The sequence below is a fragment of the Rhodofomes roseus genome (genome assembly GCF_022264815.1).
Source record: "Rhodofomes roseus strain CIRM-BRFM 1785 chromosome Unknown C8Q71scaffold_3, whole genome shotgun sequence".
NCBI classification, from domain to species: Eukaryota; Fungi; Basidiomycota; class Agaricomycetes; order Polyporales; family Fomitopsidaceae; genus Rhodofomes; species Rhodofomes roseus.
In genome coordinates this window covers 1,778,425-1,795,100 of record NW_025952959.1, presented here as the reverse complement: position 1 = coordinate 1,795,100, position 16,676 = coordinate 1,778,425, and the positions used below count along the sequence as shown (strand labels likewise).

The window sequence follows — 16,676 nt, the reverse complement described above, 5'->3', positions numbered from 1 at the left end:
CCGTCCCTTCTCCTAGACTTCACTTCCCTATTTGTATACGCCCATAGAATTCTGCGCTCTGATTGTATCTGGCCAACACACACTGACCCAACTCACATTTCTCCGCGATGCGACCCGTGAGACGGTGGCAGGTGCGATAACGTCCATAAATACATACCACTTTACTTGCTAATCGCGGACCAGGACAATGCACTGGTGTTCCGGCAGGACAACTCTACGGCCAGTGCGACAGACTCGGGAACAGCAGCGTCGGCAGCGAGTGCAGCGACATCCGACACTTCGGCGGCGCCCTCCGATAGCTCATCGGGCTCGTCGACGGATGGTAGTTCCCGGGCGAGCGCATCCCAGGGACCCACATCATCAACGGACAGCTCCAGTGCTGTTCAAAGTACCCCATCCTCCGCGTCGACTACCACGTACGTGATTGATTCTTTGTCGAGACAACACTGTTAAATCTCGCTAGTAGTCCCAGTTCTACCCCGCCGCCATCTTCCTCTTCAACCACATCGCCATCCTCTACCCCACCAGCATCATCCTCCACTCCATCGTCGTCGAGCTCGCAGCCACCCTCGTCTTCCAGCAGTTCTGCGTCCGCCTCGTCTACATCCTCGTCCAATGCCTCCTCTTCTTCAAGCAGCGCAAGCTCTACGTCCAGTAGCTCTTCTTCGAGTGCTACGCCTCCTCCGTCAAGTTCCACCTCTGCGTCGGGCCGCGAACTTACGATAGGCACAAGCACCATCGTTAAGACGATCAATGGACAAGTGACTACCGTACGCACGTTGCCCATATTGTGTCTTCTCTCACTCTCTCACATTAGCCGCAGTCTTTTGCGCCGATTGTCACGACGATGGGTCAGTCTGACTCGAGTGGGCTCTCGCCTGTTGCCAACAAAGGCATCATTGCGGGATCGGTCGTCGGCGTATGCGCCCTGCTCATCCTCGCTCTCGCCATGGTCGTGTTCTATCGACGCCACCGCCACAAGAAGCTCGACTTTTTCAAGCGCGAAAAACCGAAGCCACGGAGCATGTTACTCGCGGGCGAGGATCTGGACGACGTTGACATGGGCCCGCCGATGACTGCTTACAGGGATTACCCCGGCTCGATGGTGTCGCATTCGGCATCGCCCTCTGTCGCGGGCCACAACGCCTCTGGGAGCATCAGCGGTTCGCCCATGAACCCCCAGGCGTCCTACTCGCGCGTCCATGTCCCGGGCTCGCCGGTGCCGTCGCCGCACCTCATGGGAATGCGGACGTCGGAGGCCGGCTCGCTTTTCCAGGAGGAAGTCTGGCCGCCGCCGCGCAAGCCGTTCGTCGACCCGCTGGTCTCGACGGACGACCTCACGCGTATTGTGGACGACGTCATGGGCCCGCGCGAGGGGGACGGCTCGTATCCGCCCTCGTCCTTCCGCGCCGACTCGCGGCTCCGGGGCGGGCACGAGAGCACGACGTCGTTGGACTCTGCGCCGGACATCCCGCCGAGGGCGACACACGGACGGAGCCCGTCGCAGACGACGTTGCTGCCGCCGGCCAGTCCGCAGACACCGACGTGGCGGACGCCGCTGTTCGTCACGAATATGGGCTCCGAGACGCCGTCGATCTACTCGCAGCAGAGCCCGCCACTGGGCGCGAGCAAGCACCTGTCGAGCGAGTCTGCGTCGCGCCAGCCATTGTCTACGGAGGGCGAGCCGATGGGCGAGGCACTATGATGATGACGGAGGTCTCATTGGACTTACTATACGAACTGCTACTCATCGGACTAGGTACCATACTTTACGACGGATTACGATCATTGCTCTCCTTGCACTATGCATTACATACATTGCTCATTTCACGGTCTCGCCGGGACATCATCGTTCATTTTCTGCTGCTGATTTCTGCTGGTCGTTGTGGTGCGGTTCCATCGATGTACTCTACTTTGGTTGTCGGATGATGCATGGACGCTCGACCGTGATACTGACGTTGTCGCTGTCGAACTTGTTGGCCGCGCGCGACTTAGTCGCCGCACTTAACACTCGGACGCAAAGGCCGCAACTATAGGATACGCATATGCATCATTTACTAGCAACGTGCACGAGCAGCAGGGCCGGAGGACGGCGAAACAAGCGAGCGTGGTCCGTCAATTACGTTACGAGTAAGTAGGTAGGGGTACGTAGGTGCGGAACGTCGTGACATATAGCGTACAGAGGTCGTCTCGTCGATGCGTGGGGGGCCGCGGGCTGGCTCGTTGCGGGTTCTAGGTTTTACGGGAGCGGCGAGGGGGAAAGTATGGGGAGGAGCACGCGATAGCAGCCCGCGACGGTCCCCTTATTGTGATAAAATGAACACGAGAAACACGCAGTCCATCTATCGTCTGCCTGCACACCTGTCAGCGGCCTCTGCGCACGCAACGCCGGAGAGCGACTCACAGAACACGCTTAATTATCCCTATGGATCTGGTCATACCTCGGGGGCACCTCGTTCAGTGCATGCTCGTCCTCCTCGGGCGGGACACGCCCTGCGTCCTCATGCTGCATGACGTCGCCCGGGTTCGCGAGCTGCATGCCCCTTGCGGTCGCCTCGCGCTCCTTGGAGCTCGGGATGTTGCCGGCGGCGAGGAAGGGCGCGCCGCTGCCGGATCCCGAGTGCGTGGGGGACGTGGGGGAGTGCGCAGAGTAGGCCATGCTCGGGCCGGGGGAGGGCTGGCGGAAGCCGCCGGGGGCGTAGCTGGGGCCTGCGCCGGGTGGGCCGTAGCCTGGCTGCTGCTGGTTGTACTGGCTGTACGCGCTGTAGTCGGGGTACTGCGACGGGTCGGAGGACGACGGGGCGTAGTGCGACTGGGACGCGGAGTAGTGGGACGGCGCGGAGGGTACGGGGGGCGAGGCGGACCCGGGGCGCGGCTTGGCGGCGGCGGCGCCCGCTCCTGCGCCGGCGAGGCCGCCCGCGAGGAAGGCGGGGACGTTGCCGTGCTGGCGCATGCTGTCGTCGGCTGCGGCGCCGTTGCCGGTGGGGTTGTACGTGTAGGGCGTGACCTCGTCGGCGCCGGCGAGGTCGAGGTTGGGGAGGGTGGCGCCGTCGTGGCCGGAGAGGCCGACGACGCGGTCGGGGTCGAAGTTGCCGTCAAAGTCGTCGCGCTTCCTGCGCTTGCAGAGGAAGAAGAGCAGGGCGAGGAGGACGGCGAGGCCGCCGACGCCGCCGACGACACCGCCGACGATGGCGCCGGTGTGATTTGAGCCGGTGGAGGTGTTGGTCGAGCCGACGGCGGCGGTGGAGGTCACGAGCTGGACGGAGGTGACGGTGGTGGCGGCGCCCTGAGCATTTGTGGTGCTGCGGGCGGGGCACGAGGTAAGAGATAAGGCCGAAGCGCGAAGTGAGGAGGGGTGCTTACACAAAGACGGATGTGCTCGTCTGCGTGTGTGTTGAGAACGACGTGGACGTGGCACTGGAAGTCGAGCTGGCTGATGACGACGATGCACCGCTGGAGGACCCGGACGAGGACGCGGAGGCGCTGGGCGACGAGGCGCTAGCTGGCTGGGTGGTGGACGAGGAGCTCGAGGACGGGGTGGTTGTCGACGAGCTGGAGGATGAGGAGGACGAGGACGAGGACGAGGATGAGGAGGATGAGGATGAGGAGGACGAAGAATTAGTCGAGCCGGATGAACCTGGAGAAGAGGAGGCAATAAGATTAGTACTCGTAAAAGACGTGGGGGAGGATGCGGAGCTGGAGGACGATGCAGTACTTGTACTACTGGCCGCCGCAGAGGACGTGGACGCCACGGAGTTTGTGGACGTCGCGCGGGACGTCTGGGTGGGCGCGGACGACGGGGGGGTCGCGGAGGCGGACGCAGAGTCGGACATGGGCGGCGACGGTGGGAGGGAGGAGGAGAGGCGGGGAGGCCAGGCACATGGGGTGGGGTACTCGACGAGGAGGCCTGGCGAACGCAGAGGCGTCATCTGGGCACGCATCCTTAAGAGCCTCCACTCCGGCTCGGCTACCGCCCCGGCTGCCTATCACATCCTCGCATAACATAATGAAACGCCCACTCACCCGACGGCGCGCTCGCCACCTGCGCGGGCGAGCTCGATTGCTGCGACGATGCGGACATTGTTGCGAGGGTCGCGAAAGGAGAGCGACGCAGGGGGACGCTCTTTATGCCCACCACTTTTGAGTATTTGTCACATGTCTTTTTTTCGCCGAGGCCGTCTTCAGGCGCCCATGTTCCGAACGGGCTCTCTCAGCGCGCCCCTCGTCCGCCCCATCCTCCTCTCCCCGGTCCCTGCTTCTCGTTCGCCAAACCCGCCGCGTCGACCCCACGCCGACCACAGCGCCGCCGCCCACAGCGCCGCCGCCCCCAAGCCCGGTCGCCCGACTGGCGGCCATGCGTCCCCGGCGACCTCGGCCTTTCTGCCTTCTCGTGCACAGCTTCGCGCGACTTCCGTCCTCCTCGTGCGTTCCACCTGCTCCCCGCTTTCGGTCGCCTCTCCCTGTCAACCCTCTGTGCACTCGTCTGCATCGATCTTGGCGTGCCAAGCGGCTCATCTGTCTTGCCCACTTTTCATCCAGTATCCCTGCCTGCCTGTAGCGACACAAATCGGAACATCCTATGCCACCCGTCTCGCCATTCGCATCCACTACGCACGCCCCCGGCCCCCCGCCGCATGGACAGATGTGCAGGTGTGTCCCCATTTGTCTCCCACGAGCCTTTTGTATGTCGTCTGTACAAGCTATCCCCGCATCTGCTGCGCGTTTCGAATGCGTTGTTGCGCAAGTTGGCTATCATGACTCAATTGTCGCAATCGCCGTTGTATAACTCTGCGCAAACCTACAGTAACCACCTCAGCGCTGCGGCAGTGCCCCAATACCCGGCGCCTACCTATTTCCGTCCAGCTCGCGCCACAACGCCTGCCTTACACGCCGCCGCCCCACCAATCCCAATACGACAAACTCGCCATGCGAGCGCACGCCCTCCCTCGCGTGTAAGTAGCTGCTGCGCCGCGGTAAATCGTGTCCGTCCGCCACCTTCCACGCTTTCCATGCCAGACGAGGTCCTCGGATCGAGGCTGGGGATACGGCTGGATCGGGCGACGGGTTTGATTCCCGGCCGCTCTCGAGGCGGCCTCCGTGCGGCTCGGCACGTCGACGCACAGCTGTGTCAGTGCGGGGAATGGGAGTGTGATGCGTGGAGGGTTGTGGGCGTAGCTGTGCGACGGTCTCATGCTGGCCGGCGCAGCTCGAGCCCGGACGGGCATCACCTCCCCGATCGCGCGTGCGAGGTTGTCGAGTTGTTGGATTTCTGAGTTTCGTTGCGTAGTAGGCCGCTCGTATGTGTACGCGTACGGGCGATGGACGAGTCGACACCGTGGATTCTGGAGAGCGCAAGTAACTTTGTACAGGCGGGCAGCTGTCTCGTTCATAACGTTAAAGAGGATTCGTGCTTTGATTGGACTTGTATTTCTAGAGCTGCGTCGACCACTCACCGAAGGCTGCCCGGCGAGTGAAGTTGACGTGCCGACCATGTCGGCGTTGTCTGTTGAAGTGAAGTGTCGTACGGAGACCAGTGTAGACCTGAGATATCAAGTCCGTCCACGTTCGTCGACAAATGAATATCACGTTCCACTAGCGCAATGTCAGTTTGTAGCCAGTTATTTCCCGCTGAAGCCCAAATGGCCCGCGGACGACCTGAGCGGGAAAGTTGCGCGAGTCATGGAAAGGGACCGCGCGAATATGCGCGAGGCCATCCAGGTAGTCCCGCTCGAAGCCTGATAGTACATGGTCAGAGCGTACGTGGGCTCCTTGCTTGCAGATGCATTGATAGAAACCAGCACGAGGGGGTGCATATGGCGAGCCGCAGGTGGGGAGATCGATGGGTGAGTTGGACCAAGGGACGCGGTGAGGAGCGGCGCGTCTGGTGCCCGACTCGGACCCACAAGAGGGCGGCGGAAGACGGTCGCAGAGGCACCGCTCGCGGGCAGGCGCTGGTCACGGCCAATGCCCGATTTGGGTGACGCCACGGTGGCGATCGATCGTGGGCCGGGCATTACGTACGACGGCGTGCTTACGCGTGCATCCTCAGCCACCGACACTGGTACCCAACGCCGACTGCCACCACTCTCCTCATCCACCATGATCCCTCTCTTTGGCCAAGACGACCTCCGCAGACGCAAAGAAATCAACCTCGGCGGCGCACGCTCTGCGTCCTACTCCGACATCCTCCAGGAGGCAAAGGCCAAGCGCTCCCAGCGCCACGACCTCAAGCGCAAGCAGGACAGTGCGACCAAGATCCAGGCCTGGTGGCGCGGTGTGTCCCGCAAGCAACAGACAAGACGTGATCTCAAGCAGGTTTTCGTCGGCGACGTCTCTGGCTTGACCGGCCTCCGCTGCCTCGTCCTCCTCGGTGTCGACCAGGACGCGCTAGGAATCTGGTCCAGTGCCGTCGCGAGTGGTAGTCAAGGTGTGTGGCTATCTCGCATGCCGTTGACGGCCAACTCACTCCGAGTAGATATCCTACTACACACCGAGGACAACTGGCGTGTTCTCCTTCGCAAGACCTCCGTGCTCCTCCTACAAGCGATTGCCTCCGAGCCAGAGTACGTGCTGTGTCTCTCACTCTCGTGCACCTCCTGATGTTTCACAGATCCCAGTATGCACCACTACATCTCAACGTTCTGCAACTCTTGCAGTCGTCAGCAGGACTCGAATACACGCAATACGTACTCGATCACGGCTTCTACCGCCTCCTCGGCGACGCCATTCAGCGAATAGTACGCCGAGTCTCCATTGTATCCATGCACCTACTGATACGCCACAGCCACTCGACTCAAAAACATCGCCCACACTACCTCCACTTGTCACTCTCCTCACGACACCCCTCTCACAAGGCTCCCTGCACGCTCAAACACTCCCTCAGGTCCTCACGCACATCCTCTCCATCCCCCTCCTCCCAAACCGACTCCCTCTAACCGCCCTCACCGCCTTCTCCGCCCGGCTCCCTCTTAGTTCCCTCCACGTCGCATCCCCAGCCATCCCATCCATCATCGCCGACCCCGTGCTCGCGGAGCCAGAGCCCAAGGTGCATCTCATCGCCAACCTCGTCGTGCTCACCTCGCCACGGTATAGCAAACTCCCTGCACAGGCGCTCGAGGCGTACCTCGAGCTGCTGGCCGCGCTCATGAACGCGCTGCCCACGCACGCACTCGAGCCGCCGGAGCGGAATACGCGCGACGCGCCGCGCACGTGGGCGGACGGTGATGAGATAGAGGTCGACGAGGAGGATGAGGTGGCCCCGCAGGTGACGGTCGTGAGCTCGTTCGAGCCCCCGCCGCGGCTGCCGGAGCTCGACACGCGTACACGCACAAGGCTGCAGACCCTCCCGAGCAGCGCTCATCTAAACAGTCTCCTTGGGGCGGCGCAGCACCATCCATCGAGGCAGAGCCTGATAGCATTTTGTTTCGCGCTGACGACGGTATGGCCGACGAGGAGGGACAAGATTCTTGGAACAGTAGTGGCATACAACGGCGGCGGGCTCGTGCGCGAGCTCTACAGGTCGTACGTGCGAAGCTCGCCCCTCGGGCACGAGGAGACGCTAAACTCGCTTACCAGTACGCTCCTCCTCCTCTCTCCCTGGCATCGCTGACCTACCGTACACGCAGACTCCGAGTACGCCGCCGCCTGGCCGCCGCTTCTGTTCCTCGTCGACCTCTACGCGCAAGCGCTGCTGACCATGGGCGACGACGAGTTCTTCAGTGTCGCGGGTCAGCCCGCGACGCACCGCAATCCGCTCAGCGTCGACGAGCTCAGGACGTTCTCGCGTCAGATGCTCAATATCGCATTCACACTCTACTGGCGGGACGACCTCCGCACGGGTGCGGGTGGCGAGGGTGTGCCGGGCGTCCCGTCGTTGCGGTGGGAGGGCGTGCGGGAGAAGCTGACGAGGTGTTTGCAGGCGATACATGCGAGAGAGTGCGTACTTTCGCTGTTGAGAAGAGTGACTAAATGATTGATGCGCTTTGTAGCTCTCGCCGGCCGTTCACGCCGCGTGATCATTGGCTCGTCACCTCTCAGGTCGACATGGTCCCGTTCATCCAGGCTGCAGTGTGCGTCTTGTTCCACTGCTTCCCTCACGCTGACTCTTACCTCTCGCCATCATAGTCTTGAAGAGCAGAACCTCGAACAGCCGTCCAACGCGCGCACGCTCACGAAGCGGCAAATTGCGTACATGAGCCCGCGCCTGGGTGTACTGAACAACATCCCGTTCGCGATCCCGTTCGAAGTGCGCGTGTCCATCTTCCGGCAGTTCGTCGCGTCGGACCTCGTCGCGCGCGGGCTGCTCTCCACCTCGGGGCGGCACGCATTCTACCCCAAAACACGGGTGACCGTGCGCCGGGAGAGCGTCGCACAGGACGGGTTCGACCACTTAGGCGACGTCGACTTGCATGCGCCCGTCGCGATCACGTTTGTAGACCAGTTCGGAAACGAGGAGGCGGGGATCGACGGAGGGGGTGTTTTCAAGGAGTTTTTGACGAGTCTGTGTAAGGAGGTGTTCGACAGCGACCGTGGACTGTGGTTGGCGAATAAGAAGAACGAGCTGTATCCGAACCCGCATTCGTATGCGACGGAGGGTGAGTGTTTAGTCCCTTGAAATGAAGGTGTGGGTGGACGCTGATTGCGTGGTATTTAGCGCATAGCTTGAATTGGTATCGCTTCATTGGGCGGATACTGGGGAAGGCGTTGTACGATGGGATTCTCGTCGACGTGGCGTTTGCAGGGTTCTTCCTTGCAAAGGTGAGTACACGTCTCGACGTCATCGTTCAACCGGGAGGCTCATTTGCATTCCAGTGGCTCGGCAAGCAGTCCTTCCTGGATGACCTCGCTTCGCTCGATCCAGACCTCTACCAGGGACTCATCTTCCTCAAGCACTACACCGGCGACCCCGAAGAGCTCTCGCTAAACTTCACCGTCGCGGAGGAAGAGTTCGACGTCGCACACACAGTCGACCTCGTTCCGGACGGGAGCAACATCGCCGTCACGCGCGAGAACCGGCTGCAGTACATCTACCTCGTGAGCCACTACCGGCTGACGAAGCAGATCAAGAAGCAGAGCGAGGCGTTCTTCGAGGGCCTCTCGGACATGATCACGTCGCGGTGGCTGCGGATGTTCAACCAGCAGGAGCTCCAGATCCTGCTCGGCGGCGTGAACGCGCCTATCGACCTGGACGACCTCCGGCGGAACACGAACTATGGCGGCCTATTCGACGACCACGAGTCGACGATTCAAACGTTCTGGAGGGTCGTCAACGCCTTCGACCAGGAGCAGCGCAGGAAGCTCCTCCGGTTCGCCACGAGCTGCAGCCGTCCGCCATTACTGTGCGTAACTTGTCTCCGTATGTGACCGGGCTACCTATTTACGTGTTGCATCGCTGGCGTATGCAGCGGCTTCAAGGAACTCGTGCCCAACTTTGCTATCCGGGACGCCGGCTCGGACGAGAATCGCTTGCCGACCGCGAGTACGTGCGTCAATCTTCTGAAGGTACGTGTGTACACGTTCCCGTTCCTTTTTCTTGCCTATGCTCATCGGACTGATTTTTGTTTGTTGGAACGTGCTGTAGCTGCCGCGGTATCAGAGCGAGAAGGTGCTCAGAGAGAAGCTCCTGCAGGCGATCAACTCGAACGCCGGGTTTGATCTCTCGTAGAGCGAGCGTGCGTGAGCGTGGGGTGCATTTCAGGATTTTACGTGGTGGGGTAATGTCAATGTGCATGGGGGGTGGGTAGACTCGGTTGTATACTATGTCGCAGCAATATTGTATTCTCATTGTACCCCGCGCATACATAGATAATGTATTGGATGTATTTCATTGTAACGTCTCGACTCTCCAGGGTCCCCTGTCGGTAGTCACGTGGGCTATTCACCTAGGCCCGTGCGCTGAGGCACTGCTCCTGCGTACCGTTTACATACCTCCGGTTTAAACTCTCGTTGATCTCATTCGTGGCCAGCCTCATTCGCTCTACCAAGTCCGGTAGCGATTGAACGGAAAACGATCTGGATGTGCCATCCAACCGTGACATCGTCGTACAATCCGAGGACACGCCCGCCTTGTTCGGAGTCGACCCACTACCATTGTCGGCGGTTGATCAGGAGGTGTTGACGACGCAGGACGCGGTTGAAGGGACAGGCGCAACGCCCCACATCGTCTAGTCGCTGAGGCGATGGCCGCAATCGACTACGACAATGAAATCGAGAGTCAGCGGGCCTGCCTACCCTGAACTTCAAGGTGTGCAGTCCCATTATCTCACGCGTACTTTAACCCACTCGCCAGGCAGATTATGCCAGGCCCATCGTCCTCACTGGGACCACATCTATCTTCTACAAGATCCCCGTCGCCGCTGATCTTGTGCGCCACGTGCGCCGCGGCACGTACCCGTCAATAATGACCGTTCTTTCCGCACATGTCCCGGTGGTCCCAAAACCCCTTCGCCGTTACAGTGTAGGCATGAAGCCCCTTGATACTAGACAGGCGATTATTCGCTGCTACGAGGCGTTCAGAAGTGTCGTGGGTACTATATCAAGCACGCACTCCTCATGATTGCGGACAACTCGCCATCGGAGTTGATACTCGGAGGGAACAGTCGGCAGCTGCCGCGGAATCCGAGCGAGAAGGTACACTCAGGGAATAGCTCCTGCAGCGACCAAACGCCGGTTTCGATTCCCATAGAGCGATCGAGCGAGGTGCGTGTTATGCTTGTACGTGGTGGGACACTACATGGGCATGTGGGACGGGCAAACTCGAGATGTTCGGCGGTTGTGTACTGTGTCGCAGCCTGAACAATATTGCACCTCAATGGTACCCCGCGCACTGATGATCCACTGAATGTAAGTTGTTGTCTAACGGCCACCAATGCTCTCGGAAGGGAAGTCATTAACGCCCAGTCATGGGTCATCCCACCGATCTTCGCATGCGTGCCAATGCGTATTCCGAGATTGCGTTGGCAGAATCACAGGGCTCTCACGTTCTGGAAGAGACAATCGCCCAACCCGGCGCAATTCATTCAGTGCGTCGCAGGCGCTGCCACGAGGCGAGCTCGCTTTCTCCCGCGTCGAGAGCCTGAAAGCCTACGAAGGCTTCGCAATAGAGAGGGCATGACGGGCTCGCAGACGAAGAGCTGTCTCCGTGTGAACCGTCTCACGCGGTCGCTATTACACGGGGTTAGTGCGTATGTTTTGAACACCTCGCGTCCGCAGCGGACGGGTGCAAACGTTCGTTTTCATAGAGGGAGGGTTGATCGCGTTCGACCTCTGTGATCATTGTGGTTTGTACGCGCTCAGAGTTAGTGATCTCCATTGGGTGGTGAGCCGATAGTTTGCAAATGGTGATGTTATGCTTACAACAAGAACACCAGAATGGAATGCAGGCAGCGGCGCGATTGGCGTCGTTAAGGTAAAACTATCTTTGGCTGCCTACGACGAATCAGGTTGACGTAGTACCCTTAACGCAGGTTGAAGCCAGTCACTCCCATAGCTAAGCTAGCTAGGTGCGCCTGCGCGCAGCAACTCCTTCGGAGCCCCGATCCGCTCAACGACGATCCGCTGACTGTTGTAGACCCTGCGTGCGTGATCAGTACTCAGATTGATATACATCATGACGGCGCAGCGGCCGCTGAGGATACACATAAGGCTAGTAGCCTTCCAGCCATGGAGAAACGCCGCCCGTAATGCCGTCCGTGAAGTCGTCAATTTTGTCAGTTCTAACGACATTTGACAACAAATAAACTACATGCCTAATCTCTCCATTGTCCACCATAACGGAATAGAAAGCGCTTGTTCAAACGCTCACTACTTGCCTTGGGAGATGGCGCGATGCAAGATAATCCCGGGGGAAAAGATATTATTCAACTGGATCAAATGTGAAGACTGATCAACGACATAGCTGAGTGGAATGACTAACACATGGCACGAGCTGAGCAAGAAGTTACTGTGCAGTTGTCTTTCGGCACCGACTCCTCCAACGGCTCCTTGACCTCGGAACCGAGGCCGATCTGCGGGGAATGGGCTTGAGCGACCAGTAACGGGATTCCGAGAGGTCCGCAAGAATACACGAGCCGAATGTGTCACAAGACATCCGCGCTGCGGCTGTATACTGATTACACCACTGTGCAAACCTCCAGAGTTGAAAGTTCACCCTCCTCACTATCGTTTGAAGGGCCTTCGCTGAGGGATGAAAATTAGGCCAAATATTGCGCGTTATCTTCGGAGTGCTGCGGTACGTACTCAATGTATGAGCGCATCCTCCCCACGAAGCTCAGAGCAGCTAGCTTGGCACGAGGGAATTTATTTGCGCGGGAATGTGGTGTAGTAGATAGACTTATAAGCCCACAGCATCCGCTGTTTCCACTTGATGTACACGTCCACGGTATGCCACTCGACAGTAGTCCCTGGAAGCGCGCCATGCTGTAGCTTCAATCTCAAGCAACACGACGGTCGGATACTGAATGCAATGGCACGGTTGTATCCCGAACCCCGTCATGTCTACAAGGATTCATCACCGAGCAATTGATTGAAGGTGCTGCCTGAGACCTCCATCTTGGCGTTCCGTCCGAGAGAAGGGCTGGGGGACCTCCTCAGACGCTCCACACCAACCCTTCGCGAAGTAGACCGTGAAGGTGCGGCAGTTGAGCGGACATGTGAGATATTTGATCATTCGCCGCACATTCCGAGGACTACAGTGCGAAGACTGCGGCATGAAACACCTGTGTGTCTAGGGTGTTACACGGCAGCGATGTAAGGAGGATGCACCTACCAAAACCCAACCTCGAGACCTTTGCCGACGTGTGAACCAGGCGGTGAACAAGCCTCGAAGCTCTACGCTGTTCGCGCCTGTACTCATGTCAGCATCCTTTCAACCACGAACTTTGTTACACGCACTCAGAGTAGGAGACAGCAACTGGCGCCTCATGTACAGGTTTATCGCACCGACCCGGCGTGATACAACACCGCTCCGAGTCGCTGAATCGGTGAGACATATGTGTCGCATCTGGATTGGTGCGTATGACGCAAGGTCCACTCGCTGTGACGGATCTCCTCTGTTAGGTTTCGCTCAGCATGTGGCAAAAACCACTAAGCATACATTCTAGTCGTGCCGCGAGGCGAAGAAGGCAGCTGTACGGCATCGTTGTTTTCGCTGGCTTTGATGAGCGATTGCACATAACATGAGGGCGCACTTACGGCATGACATTTCAATGGCGCACGATCGCGCGGGTCCATGTTCCTCGTCGGAGATGAGGAAGCGGAGTGCATGGCGGCGATGAGCCTATCCCTGGTTCGTTGAAAGGTCAGTTGACGGTGAACTGAATAAGTAGAATAAGCAATGATAATACCTCTACTAGGTCGTGTGGATGTGAATGGAAGAATAAATACGCATGTCATCACATAATATGTGAGCGTTCGCTCAGATTGTCCTGGCAGGTCCCGAGTACAATCGCCTCCAGTGGATTACACTTCCGACATCGATCGACCTACGACTGGCTTAGCTGAGTTACGGCCGCCGTCCATGCGCAGCAGGTGTGCCGTTTGCTAGGATAGTAGCCGATTCAAATTGTAATCTCGTCAAGACTTCGTATCCTGTCGGCATTGGAAGTCGGGTTGGTCGGCCAGCCGCTCCGAGTCGGAGGGGTGAAACATTAGACGAGAAAAACCAGAAGCTTCTACGACGAGAGCACTGAGCTGGGAGTGTGGAGCACGATTTCATTTTGAAGAAGCGGAAGGGCACGCACATCCGCTGCCTCGAGGCTTTCTTTATTATGGACGAGAAGCTTCAAGATAGCGGGGTGAGAACGCTTATGGTCAAATGCGCCATTGCCCATGAATGGCTTCCGTAATTCATCCCATTGAGGAAGAGCATCCCCTCGAGCCGTGGTTGGTTACCAGAGGAGCAGTCCAGGAATGGCTCTCTCCAGGCCCAAGAAGTGGGAACATTTGTCCGCATGCCAGCCATAACGGACAGGTCCATCAATGTCAGCTCTCCTCGGTTCACGATATCGGCCTCGAGGCAAGGGAACGTGAGAGCAGGCACTACCATCAGAATTCCTTCGCATTTACATACCATTTGTAGTGCACACTGTTTGGTGTGCGTCGGAGGTGATGGCAAAAGGAGAAGAGGCTTAGGCTGAAACCTCCGTTGTTGCGGCCCGGGCGCCTCTTGACACCACTAGACCGAAAAGGAAGTCGAGTAAGAACAAAGTTCAAGAAGCCCCAGTGCTCGAGTACCCACGAGATTGCGATCATATCAGCCCAAAAGCTTGCTGTGCATGCTCTCGTCTTGCAAAGCATTGCAAAGCAACGCTGTTAAGTGACCTGAGGTGCGTCATATGCTACAGCGGGGTCACTAGTCACTCACTGGTTGCCGTAATGCACAGACTGTACGTACAGTGCCGGAGCAACACGAGTCGAACGCATGGTCGACTCGGCGATACTAGCCATCAAACCCTTCGGCCGTGCTCGCGTTCCGTGCTGCGAGAATCACAACAACTGGTCTTTCTTGGTATATGAGGCCCTCTTGAGAAGGTCGACTCGACAGTTCACACACATGCACGGGAAGTACGAGTATGAAAATCATGATCATATTCGGAAATCGTTGAACATCGTTCGGAGAAATGGTGCGGTACAGTGCAAGAAGTTGGCCACTTCCGTCGAAGTCGTGGAGCAAGAACAACGTCGAAAGATTTGACATATCCCGGCAAGTTTATGCCGAGACCTTACCTAGGGGCGTCTTCGCCATGACGCTCAGAACCTCGTAGAGAACCTAGTTATCGGGTATTCATCAGACGTGCTAGGGGAAGGTAACGCAGATCGCTTACATCGGCAGCCGCCATGGTCGTAAGCTCAGCGTTCGTATCATACGCGGGCGCGACTTCGACGATGTCAGCAGACACAATGTGGAGGCCGTCCAGACCCCTCAGGATCTCGCGCAACTCGCGTGTCGACCACCCACCCGTCTCAGGTGTGCCCGTGGCGGGCGCGAATGCGGGGTCAATGGAGTCAATCTGGGCACGAGGTTAGTGATTGCCGTCGACCCCTGAAGTGAGGGCGGACACGTACATCGATGGACAGGTAGACAGGTAGGTCACCCACGGTCTCGCGGATCTTTTTCACGATGCCAGCGACACCTGTGTACGCGAACCTTAGCATGCCAAGCTACCGCGGAGAAACGGAAGGCGCGATACTCACCAAGGGTGTCTATTTCGCGCGCCTCGATACGCTGGAAACCCGCAGCATCGTCGTTGAGATAGTCCGCGGGGCCAGAGAGGGTGGTGCGGATGGCACCATGCTGTAAAGAAAAGCTCAACTAGGATCGGGCAGCCTACAACGAAGAGGGGAAGATAAGATTAAGAAACGAGATACTTGCAATTGATGACCCGTTCTTAATCAGGCCCTCCTGGCTCGCCCAGTAGAAGTAGGTGCCGTGATTGATCGCGGCCTGGTCGGAGGGGGCACCGCCGAAGACTTGAGGCTTCCATGTGTCAAGGTGGCTGTCGAAGTGGATGACTGAGATAGCGCCGTAGACACTGTAGATCGAACGCAAGAGAGGAAGGACGATAGTGTGATCACCGCCCAGAGTGATGATGCGGGGATGAGTCTTGCCATCAATAGAGAGGGGCTGCAGCGGCTGGCCGGTGAGCGAGTCGTTACCCAGCGGAGAGAAGGCCGGACGGTGCAGAAGGGCCTTGTGGCCGTCCTCGATCTGCTTGATGGCAAACTTGTTGTCGTACGGCGTGACGGGGATATCACCGCAGTCGACGATCTTCAGGCCAGACCGGAAGGGGTTGACCTCCAAGGGGACGTTGTAGCCGCCGTACAGGGTGAGGCGACGCGAACCGGCTCGGATGCCCGCTGGGCCAAAACGTGCACCAGGGCGATAAGATGTGCCGGTATCCTATAGAGTAGAGAGTTTGGGAAGGCCCGATTTAGTGAGAACGTGGCACGTACGAAAGGCGCTCCGAGGAATGCGACGTCAAACGAGACGTCCTTGTCTTTCCCCAGACACTGGACCCAGGGGAGCCTGGCGAACGTAGTAATGCCAGAGAAGATGGAGTCAGCGGTCACTGTGTGGTCAGAGGGTCAGCATGGACGATCCGTCGAGCGCGCAGCGTCCCACCTTCGTTGTCTCCGGGGTAAGCGGCCTGGTAGGGGAAGCGAACATAGTCGAGCGGCAGCTGGGTGTCATGATCATGGTCTTCGTGCGCAATGACGCAAGCGGCCAGAGAGACGAGTGCGAAGAGACGGGTGAAGGACTGCATGACGTGCTCCGAGTCGGGTCGGTGGGTGACGAAGAGAGCTACGTCGGAAAATGGAGAGAAGGAGAGAGCTTTTAAATGGGTCGAGTACGGCAGAGAACGAGGCGTGGTCTGAGTCAGGAAGGACGCTGGCGATAGCGCATGTTCTGCCCCATGACCGGGAGCAGAACGGGGTCGGGGCGCTATGATGGGGAAAACCAAGACGCACCGAGAACGTTTTACGATATCTCTGCGCGGACTGTATTGGAGGCACAGACGTCTTATCGTCCGTGGCAGAAGCTGATTGTGGCAGAGTGCCGGGTGGCATTTCATTCAGGAGATGGATGGGGACATTCCGGGAGAACAATCGATGGGCAAGTGGGCTGGGCAGGTGTGTGCAATCTGACTGGGCGGTCTAAACTTGCGACGAATGACGAG

General features: G+C 58.6%; 7 protein-coding genes across 7 annotated transcripts; 3 read left to right on the top strand and 4 right to left on the bottom strand.

The window, feature by feature from the left end:
- The first annotated feature begins 11 nt into the window (after positions 1-11).
- C8Q71DRAFT_739688 (uncharacterized protein) lies at positions 12-2,019 on the top strand. Its single transcript, XM_047922722.1, has 4 exons — positions 12-131; positions 184-416; positions 467-770; positions 824-2,019. The coding sequence occupies exons 1-4, from the start codon at positions 108-110 to the stop codon at positions 1,703-1,705; spliced, it is 1,443 nt and encodes a 480-aa protein (XP_047783255.1). The 5' UTR covers positions 12-107; the 3' UTR covers positions 1,706-2,019.
- C8Q71DRAFT_739682 (uncharacterized protein) lies at positions 2,020-4,202 on the bottom strand. The gene is made up of 3 exons (XM_047922721.1): positions 4,024-4,202; positions 3,364-3,637; positions 2,020-3,302 (listed from the first exon to the last, which is right to left on the bottom strand). The coding sequence occupies exons 1-3, from the start codon at positions 4,079-4,081 to the stop codon at positions 2,414-2,416; spliced, it is 1,221 nt and encodes a 406-aa protein (XP_047783254.1). The 5' UTR covers positions 4,082-4,202; the 3' UTR covers positions 2,020-2,413.
- A 77-nt stretch (positions 4,203-4,279) lies between these two features.
- On the bottom strand, positions 4,280-5,960 carry C8Q71DRAFT_739671 (uncharacterized protein). Its single transcript, XM_047922720.1, has 4 exons — positions 5,761-5,960; positions 5,454-5,592; positions 4,850-5,377; positions 4,280-4,798 (listed from the first exon to the last, which is right to left on the bottom strand). The coding sequence occupies exons 1-4, from the start codon at positions 5,783-5,785 to the stop codon at positions 4,753-4,755; spliced, it is 738 nt and encodes a 245-aa protein (XP_047783253.1). The 5' UTR covers positions 5,786-5,960; the 3' UTR covers positions 4,280-4,752.
- A 67-nt stretch (positions 5,961-6,027) lies between these two features.
- C8Q71DRAFT_739667 (HECT-domain-containing protein) lies at positions 6,028-9,837 on the top strand. Its single transcript, XM_047922719.1, has 12 exons — positions 6,028-6,427; positions 6,476-6,563; positions 6,611-6,737; positions 6,785-7,574; positions 7,626-7,935; positions 7,989-8,069; positions 8,125-8,594; positions 8,654-8,757; positions 8,812-9,338; positions 9,405-9,501; positions 9,581-9,735; positions 9,805-9,837. Exons 1-11 carry the CDS (start codon positions 6,100-6,102, stop codon positions 9,662-9,664), a joined length of 3,006 nt encoding a protein of 1,001 aa, XP_047783252.1. The 5' UTR covers positions 6,028-6,099; the 3' UTR covers positions 9,665-9,735; positions 9,805-9,837.
- Positions 9,838-10,836, top strand: C8Q71DRAFT_739665 (uncharacterized protein). The gene is made up of 2 exons (XM_047922718.1): positions 9,838-10,236; positions 10,286-10,836. The coding sequence occupies exons 1-2, from the start codon at positions 10,201-10,203 to the stop codon at positions 10,553-10,555; spliced, it is 306 nt and encodes a 101-aa protein (XP_047783251.1). The 5' UTR covers positions 9,838-10,200; the 3' UTR covers positions 10,556-10,836.
- Positions 10,837-13,687: 2,851 nt separating this feature from the next.
- On the bottom strand, positions 13,688-14,312 carry C8Q71DRAFT_356500 (uncharacterized protein). Its single transcript, XM_047918045.1, has 2 exons — positions 14,237-14,312; positions 13,688-14,173 (listed from the first exon to the last, which is right to left on the bottom strand). Exon 2 carries the CDS (start codon positions 14,069-14,071, stop codon positions 13,781-13,783), a length of 291 nt encoding a protein of 96 aa, XP_047783250.1. The 5' UTR covers positions 14,072-14,173; positions 14,237-14,312; the 3' UTR covers positions 13,688-13,780.
- A 251-nt stretch (positions 14,313-14,563) lies between these two features.
- Positions 14,564-16,466, bottom strand: C8Q71DRAFT_739643 (agmatinase). The gene is made up of 7 exons (XM_047922717.1): positions 16,121-16,466; positions 15,952-16,067; positions 15,371-15,898; positions 15,193-15,292; positions 15,064-15,131; positions 14,823-15,008; positions 14,564-14,767 (listed from the first exon to the last, which is right to left on the bottom strand). The coding sequence occupies exons 1-7, from the start codon at positions 16,260-16,262 to the stop codon at positions 14,708-14,710; spliced, it is 1,200 nt and encodes a 399-aa protein (XP_047783249.1). The 5' UTR covers positions 16,263-16,466; the 3' UTR covers positions 14,564-14,707.
- Between the last annotated feature and the right edge of the window lie 210 nt (positions 16,467-16,676).

Coding starts and splice junctions, on each gene's coding strand:
- C8Q71DRAFT_739688 (XM_047922722.1), top strand. CDS start 108: ATGCGACCCGTGAGACGGTGGCAG. Junction 132..183: donor GACCCGTGAGACGGTGGCAG/GTGCGATAACGT, acceptor ATCGCGGACCAG/GACAATGCACTGGTGTTCCG. Junction 417..466: donor TCCTCCGCGTCGACTACCAC/GTACGTGATTGA, acceptor TCTCGCTAGTAG/TCCCAGTTCTACCCCGCCGC.
- C8Q71DRAFT_739682 (XM_047922721.1), bottom strand. CDS start 4,081: ATGTCCGCATCGTCGCAGCAATCGAGCTCGCCCGCGCAGGTGGCGAGC. Junction 3,638..4,023: donor GGTGGCGAGCGCGCCGTCGG/GTGAGTGGGCGT, acceptor CCTCTTCTCCAG/GTTCATCCGGCTCGACTAAT. Junction 3,303..3,363: donor ACGAGCACATCCGTCTTTGT/GTAAGCACCCCT, acceptor CCCCGCCCGCAG/CACCACAAATGCTCAGGGCG.
- C8Q71DRAFT_739671 (XM_047922720.1), bottom strand. CDS start 5,785: ATGCATCTGCAAGCAAGGAGCCCAC. Junction 5,593..5,760: donor TCTGCAAGCAAGGAGCCCAC/GTACGCTCTGAC, acceptor ACATTGCGCTAG/TGGAACGTGATATTCATTTG. Junction 5,378..5,453: donor CACTCGCCGGGCAGCCTTCG/GTGAGTGGTCGA, acceptor TGAACGAGACAG/CTGCCCGCCTGTACAAAGTT.
- C8Q71DRAFT_739667 (XM_047922719.1), top strand. CDS start 6,100: ATGATCCCTCTCTTTGGCCAAGACGACCTCCGCAGACGCAAAGAAATC. Junction 6,428..6,475: donor CGTCGCGAGTGGTAGTCAAG/GTGTGTGGCTAT, acceptor CACTCCGAGTAG/ATATCCTACTACACACCGAG. Junction 6,738..6,784: donor GCGACGCCATTCAGCGAATA/GTACGCCGAGTC, acceptor GATACGCCACAG/CCACTCGACTCAAAAACATC.
- C8Q71DRAFT_739665 (XM_047922718.1), top strand. CDS start 10,201: ATGAAATCGAGAGTCAGCGGGCCTGCCTACCCTGAA. Junction 10,237..10,285: donor GCGGGCCTGCCTACCCTGAA/CTTCAAGGTGTG, acceptor TAACCCACTCGC/CAGGCAGATTATGCCAGGCC.
- C8Q71DRAFT_356500 (XM_047918045.1), bottom strand. CDS start 14,071: ATGGTATGTAAATGCGAAGGAATTCTGATGGTAGTGCCTGCTCTCACG.
- C8Q71DRAFT_739643 (XM_047922717.1), bottom strand. CDS start 16,262: ATGCAGTCCTTCACCCGTCTCTTCGCACTCGTCTCTCTGGCCGCTTGC. Junction 15,899..15,951: donor CATTCCTCGGAGCGCCTTTC/GTACGTGCCACG, acceptor TCTACTCTATAG/GATACCGGCACATCTTATCG. Junction 14,768..14,822: donor CGACCATGGCGGCTGCCGAT/GTAAGCGATCTG, acceptor CCCGATAACTAG/GTTCTCTACGAGGTTCTGAG.